The 17,434-nt window shown below is 41.7% G+C and overlaps 2 protein-coding genes across 2 annotated transcripts; both read left to right on the top strand.

The window, feature by feature from the left end:
- Nucleotides 1-803: 803 nt before the first annotated feature.
- Nucleotides 804-7,527, top strand: LOC134795135 (acidic mammalian chitinase-like). Its single transcript, XM_063766967.1, has 9 exons — nucleotides 804-888; nucleotides 2,802-2,981; nucleotides 3,555-3,655; nucleotides 4,191-4,322; nucleotides 4,867-4,994; nucleotides 5,495-5,615; nucleotides 6,135-6,320; nucleotides 6,936-7,061; nucleotides 7,321-7,527. Exons 1-9 carry the CDS (start codon nucleotides 804-806, stop codon nucleotides 7,525-7,527), a joined length of 1,266 nt encoding a protein of 421 aa, XP_063623037.1.
- Nucleotides 7,528-14,287: 6,760 nt separating this feature from the next.
- Nucleotides 14,288-16,494, top strand: LOC134794798 (uncharacterized). The gene is made up of 2 exons (XM_063766593.1): nucleotides 14,288-16,224; nucleotides 16,363-16,494. The coding sequence occupies exon 1, from the start codon at nucleotides 14,525-14,527 to the stop codon at nucleotides 16,079-16,081; it is 1,557 nt and encodes a 518-aa protein (XP_063622663.1). The 5' UTR covers nucleotides 14,288-14,524; the 3' UTR covers nucleotides 16,082-16,224; nucleotides 16,363-16,494.
- The last annotated feature ends 940 nt before the right edge of the window (nucleotides 16,495-17,434 follow it).

Here is a 17,434-nt window from a genome sequence, read left to right as displayed (position 1 = left end):
TTTATTTAATTTATTTTTGTGTACCTACCTAATGAGCTGAACAAGTTTGTTCTATCCACCAGCATATCTGTTACAGTTATGAATGTCCGTATGTTTTCCTGTGGGTAATTTGCCTTTTAAGTTTTAACAGCATAAGGACTTACTCGAAGGAGCTGGATAAAAGATATACTTACTTAATTAAAGTTAGATAAAAGTATCAAATTATTATTTTTAATACGCAGGTCACAAAATAATACCATCTTAATACAAAATGCTAACTGCATGCAGCAGTCATGTGCATGCTGGTGGCTTTATGACCCAATGAATCTTGAAAATACTTTACATAAAAAATATTTCCTTGTATTTTTTTTAAAGCATCTTAAGTGCAAATAAAACTGATGATTCAAAAACTTAACAAATGAAGTTGCATCTTTGTGAATTAAATAAGAATAAACGTTAATTTTTTAGTTTGATTATTTTTAATGATTAACAGCCATCATCTGAATTTAAAAAGCATCGTCGTAGTTGATTTTAATTTAATATGATGGAATTTCGTATGAACATTTCGACAACCATTTTCTTGTAGGTTTATTTTTATCAAGACGCACGCGTCTGGTTAATGAATTTGATTTGGTTTTTTCGCAAATCCACATCTGATTGATTGACGCATTTGGAATAATTTTATGATATCATTATCTTTCTATTATTGTTGCTTATTGTGATGTCGGGTTTGATTAGGACCCGTGTATGTTATCTCAAAGATAATATTTACATCGGCAAATTAGCAAGCAATAAGATTAGTTACGTGTTAGCAATAGCTTGCAATGACGCGTGTACTCTTTTTGTGTGCGTTGCTGTGTTTTGGCGGCAGCTTGGCTTGGCCTAGCTTGGGAAAATCCGCAGAAAATGGTAAGTATATTTCATGTCATTAGTTTTCAATCTCGCCACGCGTCGTCATACAATTGTGTTAGGAATTTTGATTTTATTTCGATGGGTGTACCTAAATACATTGTTTTAAATACTTAACAGATATAGAATAAAGTCTAGTATTTATTTTAAAGAAGACTGACAACTCTTGTATTGTACTCGTACAACGCCGCGAAAATTACCAAAGGTTGTAGACCATGGTATAATAATATACTCCGCCTGGTACTCTCTTCCCGTCTTTTCGTGGTCACGTGACTGACACAAGCCTACGTTATCATGCGACAGCGCTATATGATAATATGCGATAGCGCTATATAAAGTGGCAATGTTATTGTGACGTAGGCTTGTGTCACTCTGGGAAGAGAAGACCATGTTTTATTAGACTAATATGTTGTAGACGACATTTGAAATATATTTTTACATACCTATTAATTATTTGCTTATGAAAACTGCGACTTTACTTATAATTTCAAAACGTAAAATTGGGCTTGACTGATCGCAGTTATTTTCACGAAAGTATAAATATAGAATTAAAGCATAAATAAAGGATTTTGAGCCCTTAGACAAGGTTTCAAAATGTTATAAATAGATTTAGGCTCAGGATTTAGGCTTTTATTGTGCTTATTTGTATTTTTGTGTATATGGCAGTGGCCAGGAAACCTTTCTATGGAAGTTGTCTATGGAAATAGTTAATCCCGAAATCGATAAATAATTGTCTGGCTTCAAACATTTCAGCGATCAGATGTCTTGATTTAAATTAAAGTCCCTTAGCAAAGTACTTGTTAAAATAAACATATAAACACCTTGAATTAATATAATGGACGCTTAATTGTACCTACAGTACCTACATACACCAACATATCTACTTAAACATCTACTTTAGAGTCATAATAATATACATAATTTAATTTTATCATTACGATATAGAGTCTGGCTAGCCAAAAATTGTTGACAGATATTTCGTTGTTGTATCACCAATTGTCTGGTAATTTAAAAAAAAAGCTAAAAGTCAGTTGTCAATTTATGTCATTCATTCAAATTGTTTGCGGTTTATAAGGGGTTTATTTTAAATAATATTAATAATATCTATACTGAATGAGGTTCGCAAACTATTATTTAAGCTCGTAAATAATTACGATAATGTGCGAAGTCGACGTGTAGCGTTGTATAACGAAAAACTACAACTCCTAAACAAATGTAAACAAATTAGGAGGTTGGTGCTCTATAAATATTTTGATACTTAGTGTTTTAGCATATTTGGCATAGTACTTATGTATTTTTTTTTGGCGATGGATTAATATTATTATCGAGCTAGGTCTTATTTACACTACATTTAATTTTTCGTCTTGTTACAATGGTATATGGTGAGAAAGTGTTAACAAATGTGTTTATCGTTGACTGTACTTTACATAGTGGTAGTAATTATGTGAGCTGACTTTGAGTGCACGTCAACGTATATTTAACTTATATCCTTAGGTGCCTTACGTGTGCGCAGAAAATCAAAAATATTTTCTAGTATCAAAACTATAATTCCTACTACACAAAGTGTGACCAGCCCAAGATTTTTAGAATTTCCCGCCAAACTTTTGTGTAATATTTCAGTAGCCAGACTCTACCTAAATAAATCTAAATGTAATCAAAATCATCCATTACGTAATTTATAGATTTGTAAACTAGATTAAGTAATTATTTTATGTATGTGATCAAGTGTACTACCTACCCATATACCTATAATTATACCTACACATGCTTATTACTTCATGCTTATTACAAAAGGGAAAAAGAGAAAGTAGGGAGTTGAGAGAGATGGAAAGTGGAACGGAACCCTGACTGATAGAAAAAGTCGCTGTAGATAATTTAGACAAAGTATATACCTACCTATTTTTTTTAATCAGACGGTGTGGTCTTCTGTTACTACGGCGAATGGGCCAATACGAGACCCGGAGCCGGCCGCTTCGGAGTCAGCGACTTACCCACGGATCTCTGCACACACATCGTCTACTCTTTCCTGACGCTAGACGGGCCTACAGGGAATCTGATTTACCCTCTTGAATCAACGCATGAAGAGAAAAGTAGTAAGTGACACTAATCAATCGGTATGGTTTTGGTAATCAATACTCATATTTGTTGTTTATTTTGTAATTATTGGTTACTTTTATTACCTACTTGTAAAAAATTTAAATATTTAGTATCCCTGTAGCCTATTTGCTGAATATTTGTTAGACGGCTACTTATGACGACGCTTGCTTACCAACGCGAGGCTCAGAGCCGAATGCTTCGGAGTCAGCGACTTACGAGTAAAGTGGACCTTTGGATCTCTGCACTCACATTATCTACCCATTCCTCACGCTTTAAGGAGGCCGTCTTATCCGCGATTCGGTTTCCTGCGATTATCTGTAAATAAATACCTATAACATTGTTGATAGGTATGCATCCATATTCGCTCCGTGCATGACTGTGGCGTGGCGGGGCCCTAGTGGGTGTGGGTCATATTGCTGATTTGACAGTTGGCTGCTGCCAAATAGAATGAACATATCGTCTCACAAAAGTTCATGTTTTCATCACGTCGTGTGTAGGCCTCGCTTGTTTTTCCGCACCACGAACTTCAAAATAATAGCGCCATTAATTGTTTGTACATCTGTTTTCAGATTCCGTAGCGGATCTAATAGCCTTGAAACAGTCCAATGCTAATTTAAAAATCTTGGCTGCTATTGGCGGTTGGGTCGAAGGTTCGGATAACTTTTCACCGGTAAGAACATTATGAAATGTCCAAGAATTCTGATATGACGATTCAGCATATACAGAGTGAAATTTTAACCAATGTTCATACTTTGCGTAGCGACTTTATAGATCTTAACGAACAACTTTTATTACGGGACCAATGCCAAAATCGCAAAAAAATTGTCGGCTGTCCCATAGAAATCAGCGACATCACGTCAGCCGGAATGTATGAAACAGCCAAATTTGTTTCGCGATATCGGCATTGGTCCCATAATAAAAGTTGTTCAGTATGACCTATAAAATCACTACGTAGATAGTATGAACGGTGATGGTTAAAATTTCACCCTGTATTTAGGTACCTTAATAGGTAAATTCTCATTCGATATAATACCTAAATAAATTTAGAAACGATATGGATTAGATGTGTCAGTGTCAAAAGTGACGGTTTTGTTTGAAGAAAAGTCACATTTGACACTGACATATCTAATCCATATCGTTTCTAGATCTATTAAGTGACGTATCTTAAAGTTCGAAACGGGCTATATTATTATTCTTCTGACCAGGTGGTCAACGACGATACTCTGAGGGCAACCTTCATCAGAAACTTGTACGACTACATCGACACCAATGGCTTCGATGGCTTGGATTTGGACTGGGAGTACCCTTCGCAAAGAGGAGGCCTAGAGTCTGACAAGGTCAGTTTTGGCTAATTTAAAGCATCCGGCCACTACCTTTACGCTTTTATTACTCCGAAATTTTACACGAATGGACTATGTAAAATATTAAATAGTAATTTTGAGGTAATTCGCATAACATTTTCCAAGGTCCACACATTCACATATATTCTTACAAAACAGCTGTAAGTAAATATGTCCAGCTGCTGAGTTTATGACATAAACATTCTTAACCCTTTGAACGCTATACGTTAAAATAAACAAAAACGTCACTCACACGCCAAGGTCCCGGGCGCAAGCGAGCTAATGTAAACCTTACTTGAATGAGTGAAGGTTACTTTGAAAGCGTACGCCATAACACCTATAGTTGTCCATGGCGCGGTGGGCACGACTAGCAACGACGACTTTAGGTGTTCTTGGCTTTCAAGGGGTTAAGTAAGCCATATTTTACACCTTTCTACGTTTTATTTTGTTCACCTACACTTTGGAATTTGAATTAATCAATAATATTAACAGTAATGTAAAATAAACAACTACTAATTAGCGTATCATTGCTATGTTTCAGGAAAAGTTCGTTTTGTTGGTAAAGGAGTTGAAGGAAGCGTTCACGCCTAAAGGATACCTACTGACCTCCGCCGTGGCCGTCACACAGTACCACATTGACTTGTCTTATGACGTCCCAGAACTCAATAAGTACGGATTTAAACAATACATAGGTACTTAAATGCTTCTTGAAATAGAAAGTATTATCTGAGTAATCTAACGTCAAGTTTCACGATTACACGATACATTTATTATTTGCTTCTTAACATTTTCATATGTATTTGTTACTTTATATTTATTAATTGTCACGATGTCGTATTCGAAACGTAGGAAGTAATTTATTTAGGTATTTTAAAAGCTTATTATTTTCTTTCTTTAAACGGAGGTAGGTCATACATATACAGGAAAGTGTATTTTCTATGTATATCCAAAAGTAAAGGATACTCCGAGCCTAATCAAACCATATCGGCCATATTGATCCATATCGGCCAAAACTATTATTACATTTCATCAAAATTATGTGCATTCAATTTTAAACTTCAGAAAAAAAGGATAAGTAAGTAACAGACTAAACTTGTGTATTGGACAAATTGGACCAAATTGAGAATATGAATTACGGTTAAATACACCTACCTATATGTACGTTTTAGTTACTTGGACTTCATAAACCTGATGACGTATGATTATCACGGCACCTGGGACGAGGGGACAGGTGTGAACGCGCCACTTTTTCCCCAGGAAACTGATGACCCCAACCTCAACTTGAATGTGGTAAGCAAAGCTATTATTCCATTAAATGACCCCTTACCACGGTTTCTACTTAACGTGACTTAACACAATTATAGTCCATAGACCAAGCTAACTCAGCACATCTAAATTCAAAAATATCGCCATAGCAGGCGTGGTTCACTCCGCGATCTCGTCGCTTTGCAACAGGTAGCTACAAGTACATCCGTTCCACACCAATTTTGGTGGCTAGCCATGAGCCGCGCGTGGCGCTGTCGCCACCTAGCGGCCATATCTGTCCTGATCGTAACAGACGCGTTTTGTTAGAGTGAGTCTTCTGTACCTAGTACTATTATTTATTCTGTGGCCATAGACACGGAAAGTGCTTATTCCCGCACTAGTGAGGGAAAGTAGCACCATAATATGTACTGTTTAAGAGTATTGTAAACTGCGTGAGTTGTACAATAAAGAGTATTGTATTTATTGTATTGTATTTTATTGTATTGTATTGTACCTACTGTACTCAGTCAGCAGTAGTTATATTAATATCTCTAATACCTACAGAACCACTCTGTCCACGTCTGGATCAATAACGGCGCGTCCCCATCCAAGCTGGTCCTAGGTCTGGGAGCATACGGAAGATCCTTCACCCTGACGAGTTTGGACAACACCGGGATTGGGGCGCCTTTCGACGGGCCGGGAGCAAACGGCCCTTATACTGAGGAGCCCGGGTATTTTGGTTACAATGAGGTACGGTTCTTTTTTAGCCCTGTAGGTAGCTTTGACACCAACATTTGACTACATTGGTGTAACATTAAAGGTAACATTGAAGCTGAAGAATAGCATAGGTGAAGCTTGCCACCAGCCCTGATATGACGACCTCGACCACTCTGACAAGAGTGTGACGACAAAAAAGAAGAAGATAACATTAGTTAATATTTTACGCCAATAGAAATGAGGAATTACAACCACGACACTTTAAATTATTAGTCCAATTCCTTTTTGTTAAATTTCTTTAGGCGCAAACAATTGACGAATTCCTTGAGAAATCGTAGCCATGATGACAAGCGTTTAATTTCAATAGAAAATTAAAAATATACCGTGAGGGCAGGTACAGTCACGCTTCGTAATTGAAGAGCCATTTAGGGTCCTAGCTGAATTGGTTGTTCAATATTTACGCTATGGAATGTCCAATTTAGCTAGAACCCTAAATCCCTCACCACTATCTGTGACATCGACCACGAATCTGAACGTGGACTTATCAGGTCCAAATACTGCCGAGATAATGGATTCTAAGTTATAAGAAGATAATATTGAAGTTTTTATGTATTCAAATGTAGTTTTTATATACCTTTTGCATTTTAGCTCTGCAAAGACCAGCAGAACAATCCTTCTGCATGGAACATCACCGAGGTAGAGGGAAACTACGTGTATGCCAACAAGGACCTCTTCTGGGTCGGCTACGACAACCCCAACACTATCTATGCTAAGGTAAGATCTATAGGTATTTATATCACTATCTATTGACGCCTTGGCTGTCATTTTCTGTAAAAAACAGTCTGTCGATTTTTGCGGGGGCAATACAATAGCCATGTCAGATGAACGTCAGTCCATACAAAAGTTTGCACAATAGGGTATTTGACTGTATTTAAAATAAATTATTTTACACCATGCATGAAATAAAGCACTAGACTATTAATAGAGAAACATAACTAATTTATTTAAATTTATTTATTTCATTTTATTACAGGCACAATACGCCAAGGAAATGGGTCTAGGCGGCATAATGTACTGGGCCGTGGATTTGGATGACTTTAGCGGGATCTGCGGGGACAAGTACCCGCTCATCAGACAGGGCATCGAGGGATTCAGATCATCTGCTTCTATTATCAGTGTCGCAAAGCTATTATTAATAGTATCACTATTTAATTGTAGTTTTAGACTTAGGTTTTTGTAATATCAGTAGCCGACTTATGGATGTAAAAATTAAAATGTGAATAAAACTACTAAATTAATTAAGTTGTTTTTATATCGACCCTTAAATATTACCCTTATGGATGGAAGTCATTTCAGATGTAGTTTATTTTTTAACTTTTTTTTATTACCTTAGTCCTAAGTATGAAAATCCCTTATACTTCAAACTGGCAATCGTACAACAATCATTCATTAACATAAATTATCCTAGTATTTGATTTAGATCTCAACATTTCGTTACATTTGGTTAAGAGGAGGAGACAGTCGAGTACGAAACCTCGTTTTTACGCAGGATATTTCGCCTAACCTGGCGTTGTCCCTATCGCACTAGTTTTAGGAGCCACTTCCGTTAGCGAGACGGATATATTCACCTAAAATATTTCAATTTCAGCTCCCGTATCCTCTTAAGAATCCAATGTCCTTTTCTTCAAACAAATACGTCACTTTTGACACTGACACATCTAATCCATATCGTTTCTAGATCTATTAATTGACGTATCTTAAAGTTCGAATCCGGCAGATCGTCGTGTCTTGTTATTTTGTCAGTCTCGGTACAAAAAGTATTGAAGTTGACTGAAGTAGCACTCGGAGTGGTCATTAACAGCCGTTCCCCTCTGTCGAAAATAGGCGGCCAATGGTCAACCACATGTCAACCACATGTATGGACTGACGTTTATCTGACATGGCTATGTTTACGTTACGTATACATTTGATGTGCCCCTCCCCCGCCAAAAAACGGCAGACTATTTTGTACCGAAAATTATAGACATGGCGTCTCCGTTAAGTAGCATGACAAAAACGAACACGTTTCCGCGAAAATACGATGGAAAACAATTACGCACTACCTACATCTGTATCAATAGTTTCAATCCAATGACAGATTTTATGGTTCGAATGCCGCTCACTCAGAACATTAAGGGAATAATGCTCGGGTAATTTCTCGTACCTTATTGCATTTTGAGTGGCTTTTACTATCATAACCGTTAGAAATTACAAAACCTTATTAGTAGGAATTATAATTATATGAGATGTCGGTAAAAATCACGCGGCGCGCTCATTATTTCTTCCATGATAAATATCAAGAGGTGAAAATATTGGGAAAACGGCGCCATCAAAAGATTAGATACCTATCACTTATGTTTGAATGAGCCAACGTTTTTCATTCCTATACAAAAATATAAAATATGAGGAGTTTCCGAAGTTTTTCTAAGTGGAAATTTACGCAAATTTGGAAATCGACTTATTACGGCTGATGTTTCAGTAAATAATGTGCACACATAATAAACTGAAATTACTTAGTTACCATTCCTATACCTACTATACTAAACAAAAATTGCCCAAGCTTTGCCAAAGCCACTGGGCTGAAGGCACTAATTTCAGTTTAAAATTATCTCATGTTACGAGTAGATACGTTACCTCAGCTTCATTATTTTCAGACTTAATTTAGCTGAGTGAAATTTGTAGTACATTTTACATTGAAAAATATAATATTTTACAATAAAGTTTTACGGAAAGTTAGTTTGGTTAAGTTAACCGAATGTTTTGTGTACTGATACTGATACTGATACTAGGGGTAACTCCAGCCAGCAGATTCTGCAGCAAGGACTAGGAAGAGGAGACTACAGGGGGGAGGCGAAGTTGAGGCATATAGCCCTGTAAACTCGCATGACACTGCTGATTCAACCTAAGCGGCATCGAGGCAATGGAGGTGTCAGCGTCACCTCACACCGGTTAAGCCTCAAACGCGAAATCAAACAGAGTACGCGCGCAAACCGGCTTATTACGCAACAACCTCTGCCACCCCTCCGTAGGCGCCCGCAGCCTGCCCGAGACACCGGAGCACCCAGTAGATAGGACTGGAGTGTAGGGTTTGCAGTCAGGATAGTAGGAGAGACGGAAAATTTTTAGCCGACCCGAATACAAGGCATCGTGAAGTCAGCATGGGGTAGATAGATACTATACTTAGTGTGAAATAAATACTTGGTTGTGAGGAAATATGACTGCTTTTTTTTATAATAATACCCCCCCCCCCACTCCTTCTTCATCTTGTCTTTATTACGTAGTCTCTGATCTAATCAAAGCGTGCTAGGTCACTTGGGGCTCCGTATTAGATATCCTACCGCTAGTGCCGCCACCGCTTTCGGTTTCCTCTGGCTCTGATTCCAAAATACAAAAATACAAAATACAAAATTATTTATTTGTCCAACATAGGTTATAGGGTGTTACAGTTCAGTCAGTTTCACTATGTGGCGCCTTACGGCATACACATATTACAAATGTTGAGAACATGCATGTCAAAATATAATAGGTATTTACAAGTCCTTATCATCTAAAAAATCTTTTATTGAGTAGTAACTCTTTCGAATCAGTAACAGTTTCAAGGCTTTTTTAAACTGATGGAGCTCTAGTAATTGTATGTCTTGTGGTATTTTATTAAATATTCTTGGGGCCATTCTGACCACATTTTTTTGGAATAGCATCGTTTTGGGTATGACAGAATGTAATATTTTACCCCGCAATCGTGAGCTTCTAAAGTTTAAGAATAGATGGTAGTTACATTTCACAAAAACACACATTTCAAATATATTTAGGCTAGGAAGAGTTAGAATCTTAAGATTTTGAAAATTAGGCTTACAGGATTCTTCAAAGCTAATACCACACAAGGATCTTACACACTTTTTCTGAGCTAGAAATGCCATTTCATGGTCTGTAGAGTTGCCCCAAAATATTATGCCGTATCTTAGAGTGGATGTTACAAAGGCATGGTAAGCAGTAAGCACTGCAGATGGGTTAACCCTTTTTCTTAAATTATACAATGCATATGAATATTGGTTCCGTGTCTGTTTCCGGTTGTTTGTATATTTTTTCCGCTTGTTTCTTTAGGCTGCTTCTGTTTTCCGATATGTGCTCCCAATAGGATCGGGGTCGGTTAGTATAGTGTCGGATGTCGTGGTTAAGTGAGTCCTCCCACGTAGGTATATATCGGGCGTCCCTCCTTCCTCTTTTTCTCTTTATATTCCAGAGCTGCGTGGAGTAGGTGAGGGTTTTTTCGTCTAAGTGTGTGCCCGTAGTATGAGAGCCGGCGGACTTTAATAATTTTTGTAATTGTTTTCCCTTCCAGGATTTCATTAACTTTTTGCCTCGGGGTGTCCCTGGCTACTAGCAGCATTTCCTTAAGAATGTGTCTTTCGTATCGCCTAAGGCGGGCTCTGTTAGCTTTGGTCAGGGCGGTTGCATTTAATCCGTACGTCATGGCAGGTGAGATGACCATTTTGTACATTTGCATTCAATTTTCTTATCCTTAATAAATCTTGTTAGTATCTTTGAGCTTCTTACAGCCTGGTCACAGCGAGTCTTTATCGTAGCTCTCCTATCATGACCTGCGGGCTCAGCACGGTTCCATTTTTATCGACTATCAGTGCGCTATGCGCGTCCCTTTCGCACTTACATACTTGTTAGAACGTGACAGGCATGGTGACAAGGGATAAAAACGCGACCGTGCTAAGCCGCCTGAGGTGATATAAGTGCCAAGATATTTAATTTCATTTACTGGTTGTATGGGTGCATCTCCTAGGTACCTAATCTGTTGATCGGTTGATGTGACTGTTGTTGGGTCTCTTATTACTAATTTGGTTTTTGTTACGTTTATCATAAGGCCTACGGTGTCTAATAGGATCTTTAACTTCCTTACTATACGGTCGAGGACATCTATATGTCGGCGGCCGATCGTAAGATCAGGTATATCGTGAAATTCCTAGGCATATCGTGAAACGTGAAAATATTTGACTCGTTTTCTGAGTCGATGGAGCCCCGCTACGCGGGGCTCCTATTTCTGGGCAGTTTGCCCTTCGGGCATTTGAAGCAACCTAACGAATCTATCCTACCTATATGGTTTACCCTTGAATTGCCGACAGACATTTCATCGAATGTTATTTCGAAGACAACGTTTCAAGTATTTTCATTTCATCGACAAGTTATGGCGTCGAAGAATCGATACTAGTAAATTTAAATCGGGGACTTTTAATTGGTACTTGAGTTATTTTGTATATAGTTTATATCGTGGTATTTCTTTACGGATTTTCTTATTTCATTTTGGATTGTATTTAATAAAATTTATTACGCGTAAAATTATTTCATTTTGTAATATTTCGTTAACGAAACTAAACGCAATCACGTCAGTCGGCTCACTCTGCGCGATTATAGCTTAGAGGATATAACCAACGGAGACGCCATGTCTAAAATTTTCGGTACAAAATAGTCTGCCGTTTTTTGCGGAGGAGGGGCACATCAAATGTATAGGTACGTCATGTCAGATAAACGTCAGTCCATATGGTTGACATATGGTTGACCATTGGCCGCCTATTTTCGACAGAGGGGAACGCCTGTTAATGGCGGCTCCATTGTTAATTACTCCGAGGATTATAGCTATGTGCTCTAATTTTGAAGATATAATTTTACAAGGCTGCCATTTTCATGTTGGGCAAATTATAAATATATTGGTAACAATAATTTTACTTACTAAGCCGTTCATTTCTGTGTAGGGTCGTAGTTCTAACCTAACCTAAACCTACTTTGATAGCCGTTCGTTTCTGTGTGGGATCGCAGTTCTAACCTAACCTAAACCTACTTTCATAGCCGTTCGTTTCTGTGTGGGATCGCAGTTCTAACCTAACCTAAACCTACTTTGAAAGCCGTTTGTTTCTGTGTGGGGTCGCAGTTCTAACCTAACCTAAACCTACTTTGAAAGCCGTTCGTTTCTGTGTGGGGTCGCAATTCTAACCTAACCTAAACCTACTTTAAAAGCCGTTCGTTTCTGTGTGGGGTCGCAGTTCTAACCTAACCTAAACCTACTTTGAAAGCAGTTCGTTTCTGTGTGGGGTCGCAGTTCTAACCTAACCTAAAGCGACTTTGATAGCCGTTCGTTTCTGTGTGGGGTCGCAGTTCTAACATTAACCTAAATCTAAAATTCTTACAACAGAAAAATGTATAAATGTGTAGTACGACATATAAAAATGTATTAAAGTAATACGTCGAACAAATGAATTGCAATGTTTAGTAGTTGTGCCAATTAAAATAATTTGAAACGAATTAGCGATCAAGTAATATTCGTTGAATAGTATTTCTACGCACTAAGAAAAATTGAAATAAATAGTATATGAAACAAATTAACGCCAAACAATATTACTAGTACTAACGTTTCGATGAATCGTTGTCGATGAAATAATATTCGATGAAAAGTTTGTCGGCAAAACAAGGGTACACCTACCTATATATTGGTTTGATGTGACTATCGTCAAAACATTACACAGGAGCATTACAATCTGCCTGATCGTAAGATCGGCCTACGACATATACATGCGACTAGTATAATTAGATCGTCTGCGTAAGACAATATTAATGGCAGCTGGATTTCATTGTCTTGGTCCAGTCTGACAGCTTTGTCTTCTTCTTCTAACGTGCGTAGTACGTCATCCATTAAAATGGTGAACAACCGAGGAGACAGTGGACAGCCCTGTACCCCTTTTCCTTTCTGGACCGCTTCCGAGCACTGTCCGCACTATGATATAAACGTTGTCTCGTTCATGCACGCTTTTACGACCCTATTGGTGAGGGGGGCGTTCGTTTAGATCAACATTGTCAAATGCTTTCTCGATATCCAGTGCTGCGATAAACAGTACCTTCCCTCCAGTTTTTATCTAGGACCCGGCGCAGGGTAAAAATATGATCTTCAGTGAATTTATTAGCTAGAAACGCGGCTTGGTAATTGCCTAGTGGTTTTATTGTGGCGTCAAATTTTTCTAATAAGAAATTTGCGTAAATTCTGTAACCTACATTACAAATTGATATTTTTCTAAAGTCCCCTATAGCCTTAGGATGTGATTTTTTTGATATTGGCACCTGTTTAGTGAGTGCCCATCCTGCCGGGACCTTGTTGTTAATCCAGGCATCTCTCATAATATTAGTGAATTGGGAAATAAACTCCGGGAAGCGCTGGTGGCCTAGCGGTAAGAGCGTGCGACTTTCAATCCGGAGGTTGCGGGTTCGAACCCCGGCTCGTACCAATGAGTTTTTCGGAATTTATGTACGAAATATCATTTGATATTTACTAGTCGCTTTTCGGTGAAGGAAAACATCGTCGCATATTCGATCTCCAAAAACAGCCACCCAGGGACTATTTTCGAGTGAAATAACACTCAAAAAAATTTTCAACGAATGATCAATCATTTTTACTGATGAATTGATTCTACGTGATGCTACAAACTTTATGCTGCTCTAATATTGAATATTGTATGTAAGGGGTGGAGTGGTGTGATGACCTCCCCGAGCGGGAGACAGGGGGAAGTTTGGGTGGGCTCCGGCCTGCCCAAAGGTCCGTCTGTCACCCCCGGTCCATCCTGGGCAACGTCACTAGCGACTGGCATTCGTGCCTCTTTCTAGTGGCGGCTAACATCCACACTGGTGTTGTCAGTAGGTGTAGGTTACTACTGACGACCTATACATAACCTACCTGTGCTAGGACCTGCACAGTAGAGCGCCGTACGCAAGGATGACGGGATCCTGGGGATTGAGCCATTGCCAACCCGCGTGGTAACACGTCTGCTTCGGCCCTAATTTCGGGCAAAACGGTAGCCCGGGCTACTAGCCACAGTCCGGGAAATGGTCAAGTGAGGAACCGTAGGTGGGCTCACGGCGAGAAGTGAGAGGGCCGCAGAGGCAGTTTCGGCTGCTGATGCGGTGGTGAAAGGCCATGCTGAGGAAGTGCGTTTAGGTGAATCGGGCGGAGGGCGTCTGACCTGGACGACCCTACGTCCCACCTTCACACATTTCCGATGTCGCGCAACTAGCCAACTTCTCACTTCTATACCCGAGTCGGTGTCCTAACGACTGAAAGCACCTTTTATATGTGTGTGTAAGCGTTCCCAAGGTGTGGGCCCTTGTAGGGTGGGAGCCGATGAGGATGAAGTTAATCGTTACGAACTATGGATACCAGGTCTAACGAAAAACCCCAAGCTGATCCAGCAGCGTCCATCGCTAATGGTGAAGCCACACAGGCGAGACAAGCTGTTCCAGTGACAGTGCGTCAGACCGAAACCCCGGCCCGTCCGCAACCCAGTTCATCTGGGGAGCAGACCGGCCCAAACCCCTTCCAGGACTGGCAGGTAGTGGACCGAAGGTCCAAGAAGCGACCCCCTGCTGGGAAGCCTCACCCTGCCAGACCTGTGAATTCTTCTTCCTCTAACCCACCCCCCCCTGTTAAACGTCAAGGTGGGGTGGCTAAGAAGAAGAAGAAAAACAAGAACCAGAGGCGTGCAGCTCGTCTAGCGCGAGAGCAGCAACTGGACAACACACCAACACCGACACACTCTGCAACCGGTGTGGGTGTGCAGGCTTCCCAGAAGCCGGCACCCAAACCGGCGCCGAACAAGCAGGTTGCTGCTGCCAGGCCTCCGCCGAAGGGAAAAGGTTCCACCCTACCCCCTAAGGCTGGAACGTCGGGCGACAGCCCTACGGGTTCGGCCGCAGATCCCTCCAAACGACGACCTGGTAAGCTCGCACGAGCCGCTGCTAAAAGGATGCGAGATGAGTCCTTCTCCCCGCAAGGAGACAACAAAAAGCAGCGACTAGTGAGCCCAAGCCAACCGTTGTCGTACGCACAAGCAGCGGCATCTGACCTGACGATCGTCATTACTGACGCGAAGTCGGGGAAGATCACCGCTGACCACTCCAACGCCATCCTCCGCGGGTTGCACCAAGCAATCGTGGAGGAGGCGAGGAGAAACCTCGTAGGAGCCAGGCCACCCAAATTCAAGGGCAAGCCCATCTTCGCTGAGGGGCAGCTGAGGGTCTTCGCAGAAGACGAATACTCGGCCGCCTGGTCTCAGCGATGTGTCCAGGCCCTAACCCTGCCAGACATCTCCCTTAAGGCGGTTCGCCAGTCGGAGATGGCAAGGAGAATTAAGTGCGGGCTCCTAATACCCAACATTAATAACTCGTCCTGGGAAGACGTCCGTCAGGCAGCTGACGGACTAAGGTACCAGAACGAATGGGCCAAGGTCGGGTCTTGGTCCATTATACAAATACTACGGCAAGACCAGGGGTGGTTTGTCGAGTTCACAATCCCCGAAGACCTCGTCCCCGCCTTCATGGAGAGGGGGAGATCCCTGAACTGTGGGGTGGGCAATGTCTACCTCAGGTTCAGGGGTCCCGGAGGCAAATACCTGGACCAGCCTCCCACCCTGCAAGGTTCCACCCTAAGGGTAACGGGAGTACAGGTCCCCAACGAACAGGCCGCGGGCACCTCCGAGCAGAGCAAGTCTGTCTCCGGGGAGAAAGTTGCCCCCCTGCCTCTACCCAAGCCGACGATACCCGAACTCTCGGAGGATGAGCTCCTTGGCACTGGTGAGGGACCAGCCGGGTCATCATCCGAGGGTGAGGACTTGTCGGCTTGGATAGTGTCGGGGTTGGCCGACATGTTCAAGGAGGGAGGGGAGATGCAAGATGCCGCCCCCACCACCGACAACATGGACACCAACTAGTGTCATCCAAGCAAACCTCCAGCACAGCGTGGCCGCTACGGCCCAACTCAGACGCTGCCTGGTAGGTTTGCCAACAGCCGTTGCCCTCCTACAAGAACCATGGGCGGGCAATGGATACATACGCGGGCTGTCCGACACGAAAGGTAAGCTCTACTACTCCACGGTACATGCCGTCCCTAGGGCATGTATCCTAACTACTAACAATATTATTGCACAACCGCTCACTGAATTCTGTTCCAGAGACCTGTGTGCGATTAAACTACAAGTTCCACTGCCAACAGGCTGTCGCGACCTAGTCCTCGCCTCGGCGTACATGCCCGGAGAGGACGAGCCACCGCCTGCCGAACTACAACGACTGGTCAGCCACTGCGAGAGATCAGGCCTCGCAATAATCATCGGGGCCGACTCCAACGCACACCACCCACTGTGGGGAATGGAGACCAGCAACAACAGAGGTAAGACACTTGTTGAATATCTTGTGACTACTAATCTAAACATTCTAAATATAGGCGCTGAACCAACATTTGTAAACAAACGATGCAGGACGATTATCGACCTGACTCTGGCTTCGGAGGAGGTCAGTGAACTAATTATGGGATGGCAAGTCTCCCAGGAGGCCTCCTGCTCAGACCATAGATGGATTCGCTTCAATCTACTAGCATCTAGAGACACACCAACCGCCCGGAGGAATCCCAGGAAAACGGACCGAGCCACTTTTAGGAAGGTCCTAGGGGAAAGCCTTGACCGGCTTCCACCGAGGGATGACCTTCGGGAACCGGCTCAGATAGAACAGCAGGTAAATATCTTAACTGATACCCTCGTAGACAGCTACCACAAGGCGTGCCCCTTAAAACCACCGGCAAAGACTGCCATAAAGGGTCACCAGTGGTGGGGCCCAGAACTGGAGAGACTCCGGGGGAAAACCAGAAGACTCTTCAACAGGGCCATGAACACAACGGCTGAGGTGGACTGGGATAACTACTACGAAGCCAAGGCCAGGTACAAAAAGAGATTGCGGTACTGGAGATCCCTGTCATGGAGGAACTTCTGCAGCAGCATTGAAACACTTGACCACGCCAACCGGGTAAGGAAAACCTTAGCGCACAAGCCCACATCACAATTGGGCTCACTGCGTAAACCCGATGGCACATACACATCTAGCCCTGCAGAGACCCAACGCCTTCTCCTGGTAACTCACTTTCCAGGATGCGTAAGTCTCGCCGATGCAGATCAGCAGGACGAGGAATACAGTACAACGGACAACAACTGGCAAATGGCGCACAGAGTCGTCACCGCTGAGAAACTCAGGTGGGCCATAGACAGCTTCCATCCCTTCAAGGCGGCTGGTCCGGA

This window comes from Cydia splendana, chromosome 11, assembly GCF_910591565.1.
Source record: "Cydia splendana chromosome 11, ilCydSple1.2, whole genome shotgun sequence".
NCBI classification, from domain to species: domain Eukaryota; kingdom Metazoa; phylum Arthropoda; class Insecta; order Lepidoptera; family Tortricidae; genus Cydia; species Cydia splendana.
Note: the sequence above shows the minus strand (reverse complement) of the source record. Positions and strands in the feature narration are given on the sequence as shown.

Excerpts from the sequence above, each read along its gene's own strand:
- LOC134795135 (XM_063766967.1), top strand. The coding sequence starts at position 804 with ATGACGCGTGTACTCTTTTTGTGTGCGTTGCTGTGTTTTGGCGGCAGC. Across the intron at positions 5,616-6,134 it reads CCAACCTCAACTTGAATGTG|AACCACTCTGTCCACGTCTG; the intron begins GTAAGCAAAGCT and ends TAATACCTACAG. Across the intron at positions 7,062-7,320 it reads CCAACACTATCTATGCTAAG|GCACAATACGCCAAGGAAAT; the intron begins GTAAGATCTATA and ends ATTTTATTACAG.
- LOC134794798 (XM_063766593.1), top strand. The coding sequence starts at position 14,525 with ATGGATACCAGGTCTAACGAAAAACCCCAAGCTGATCCAGCAGCGTCC.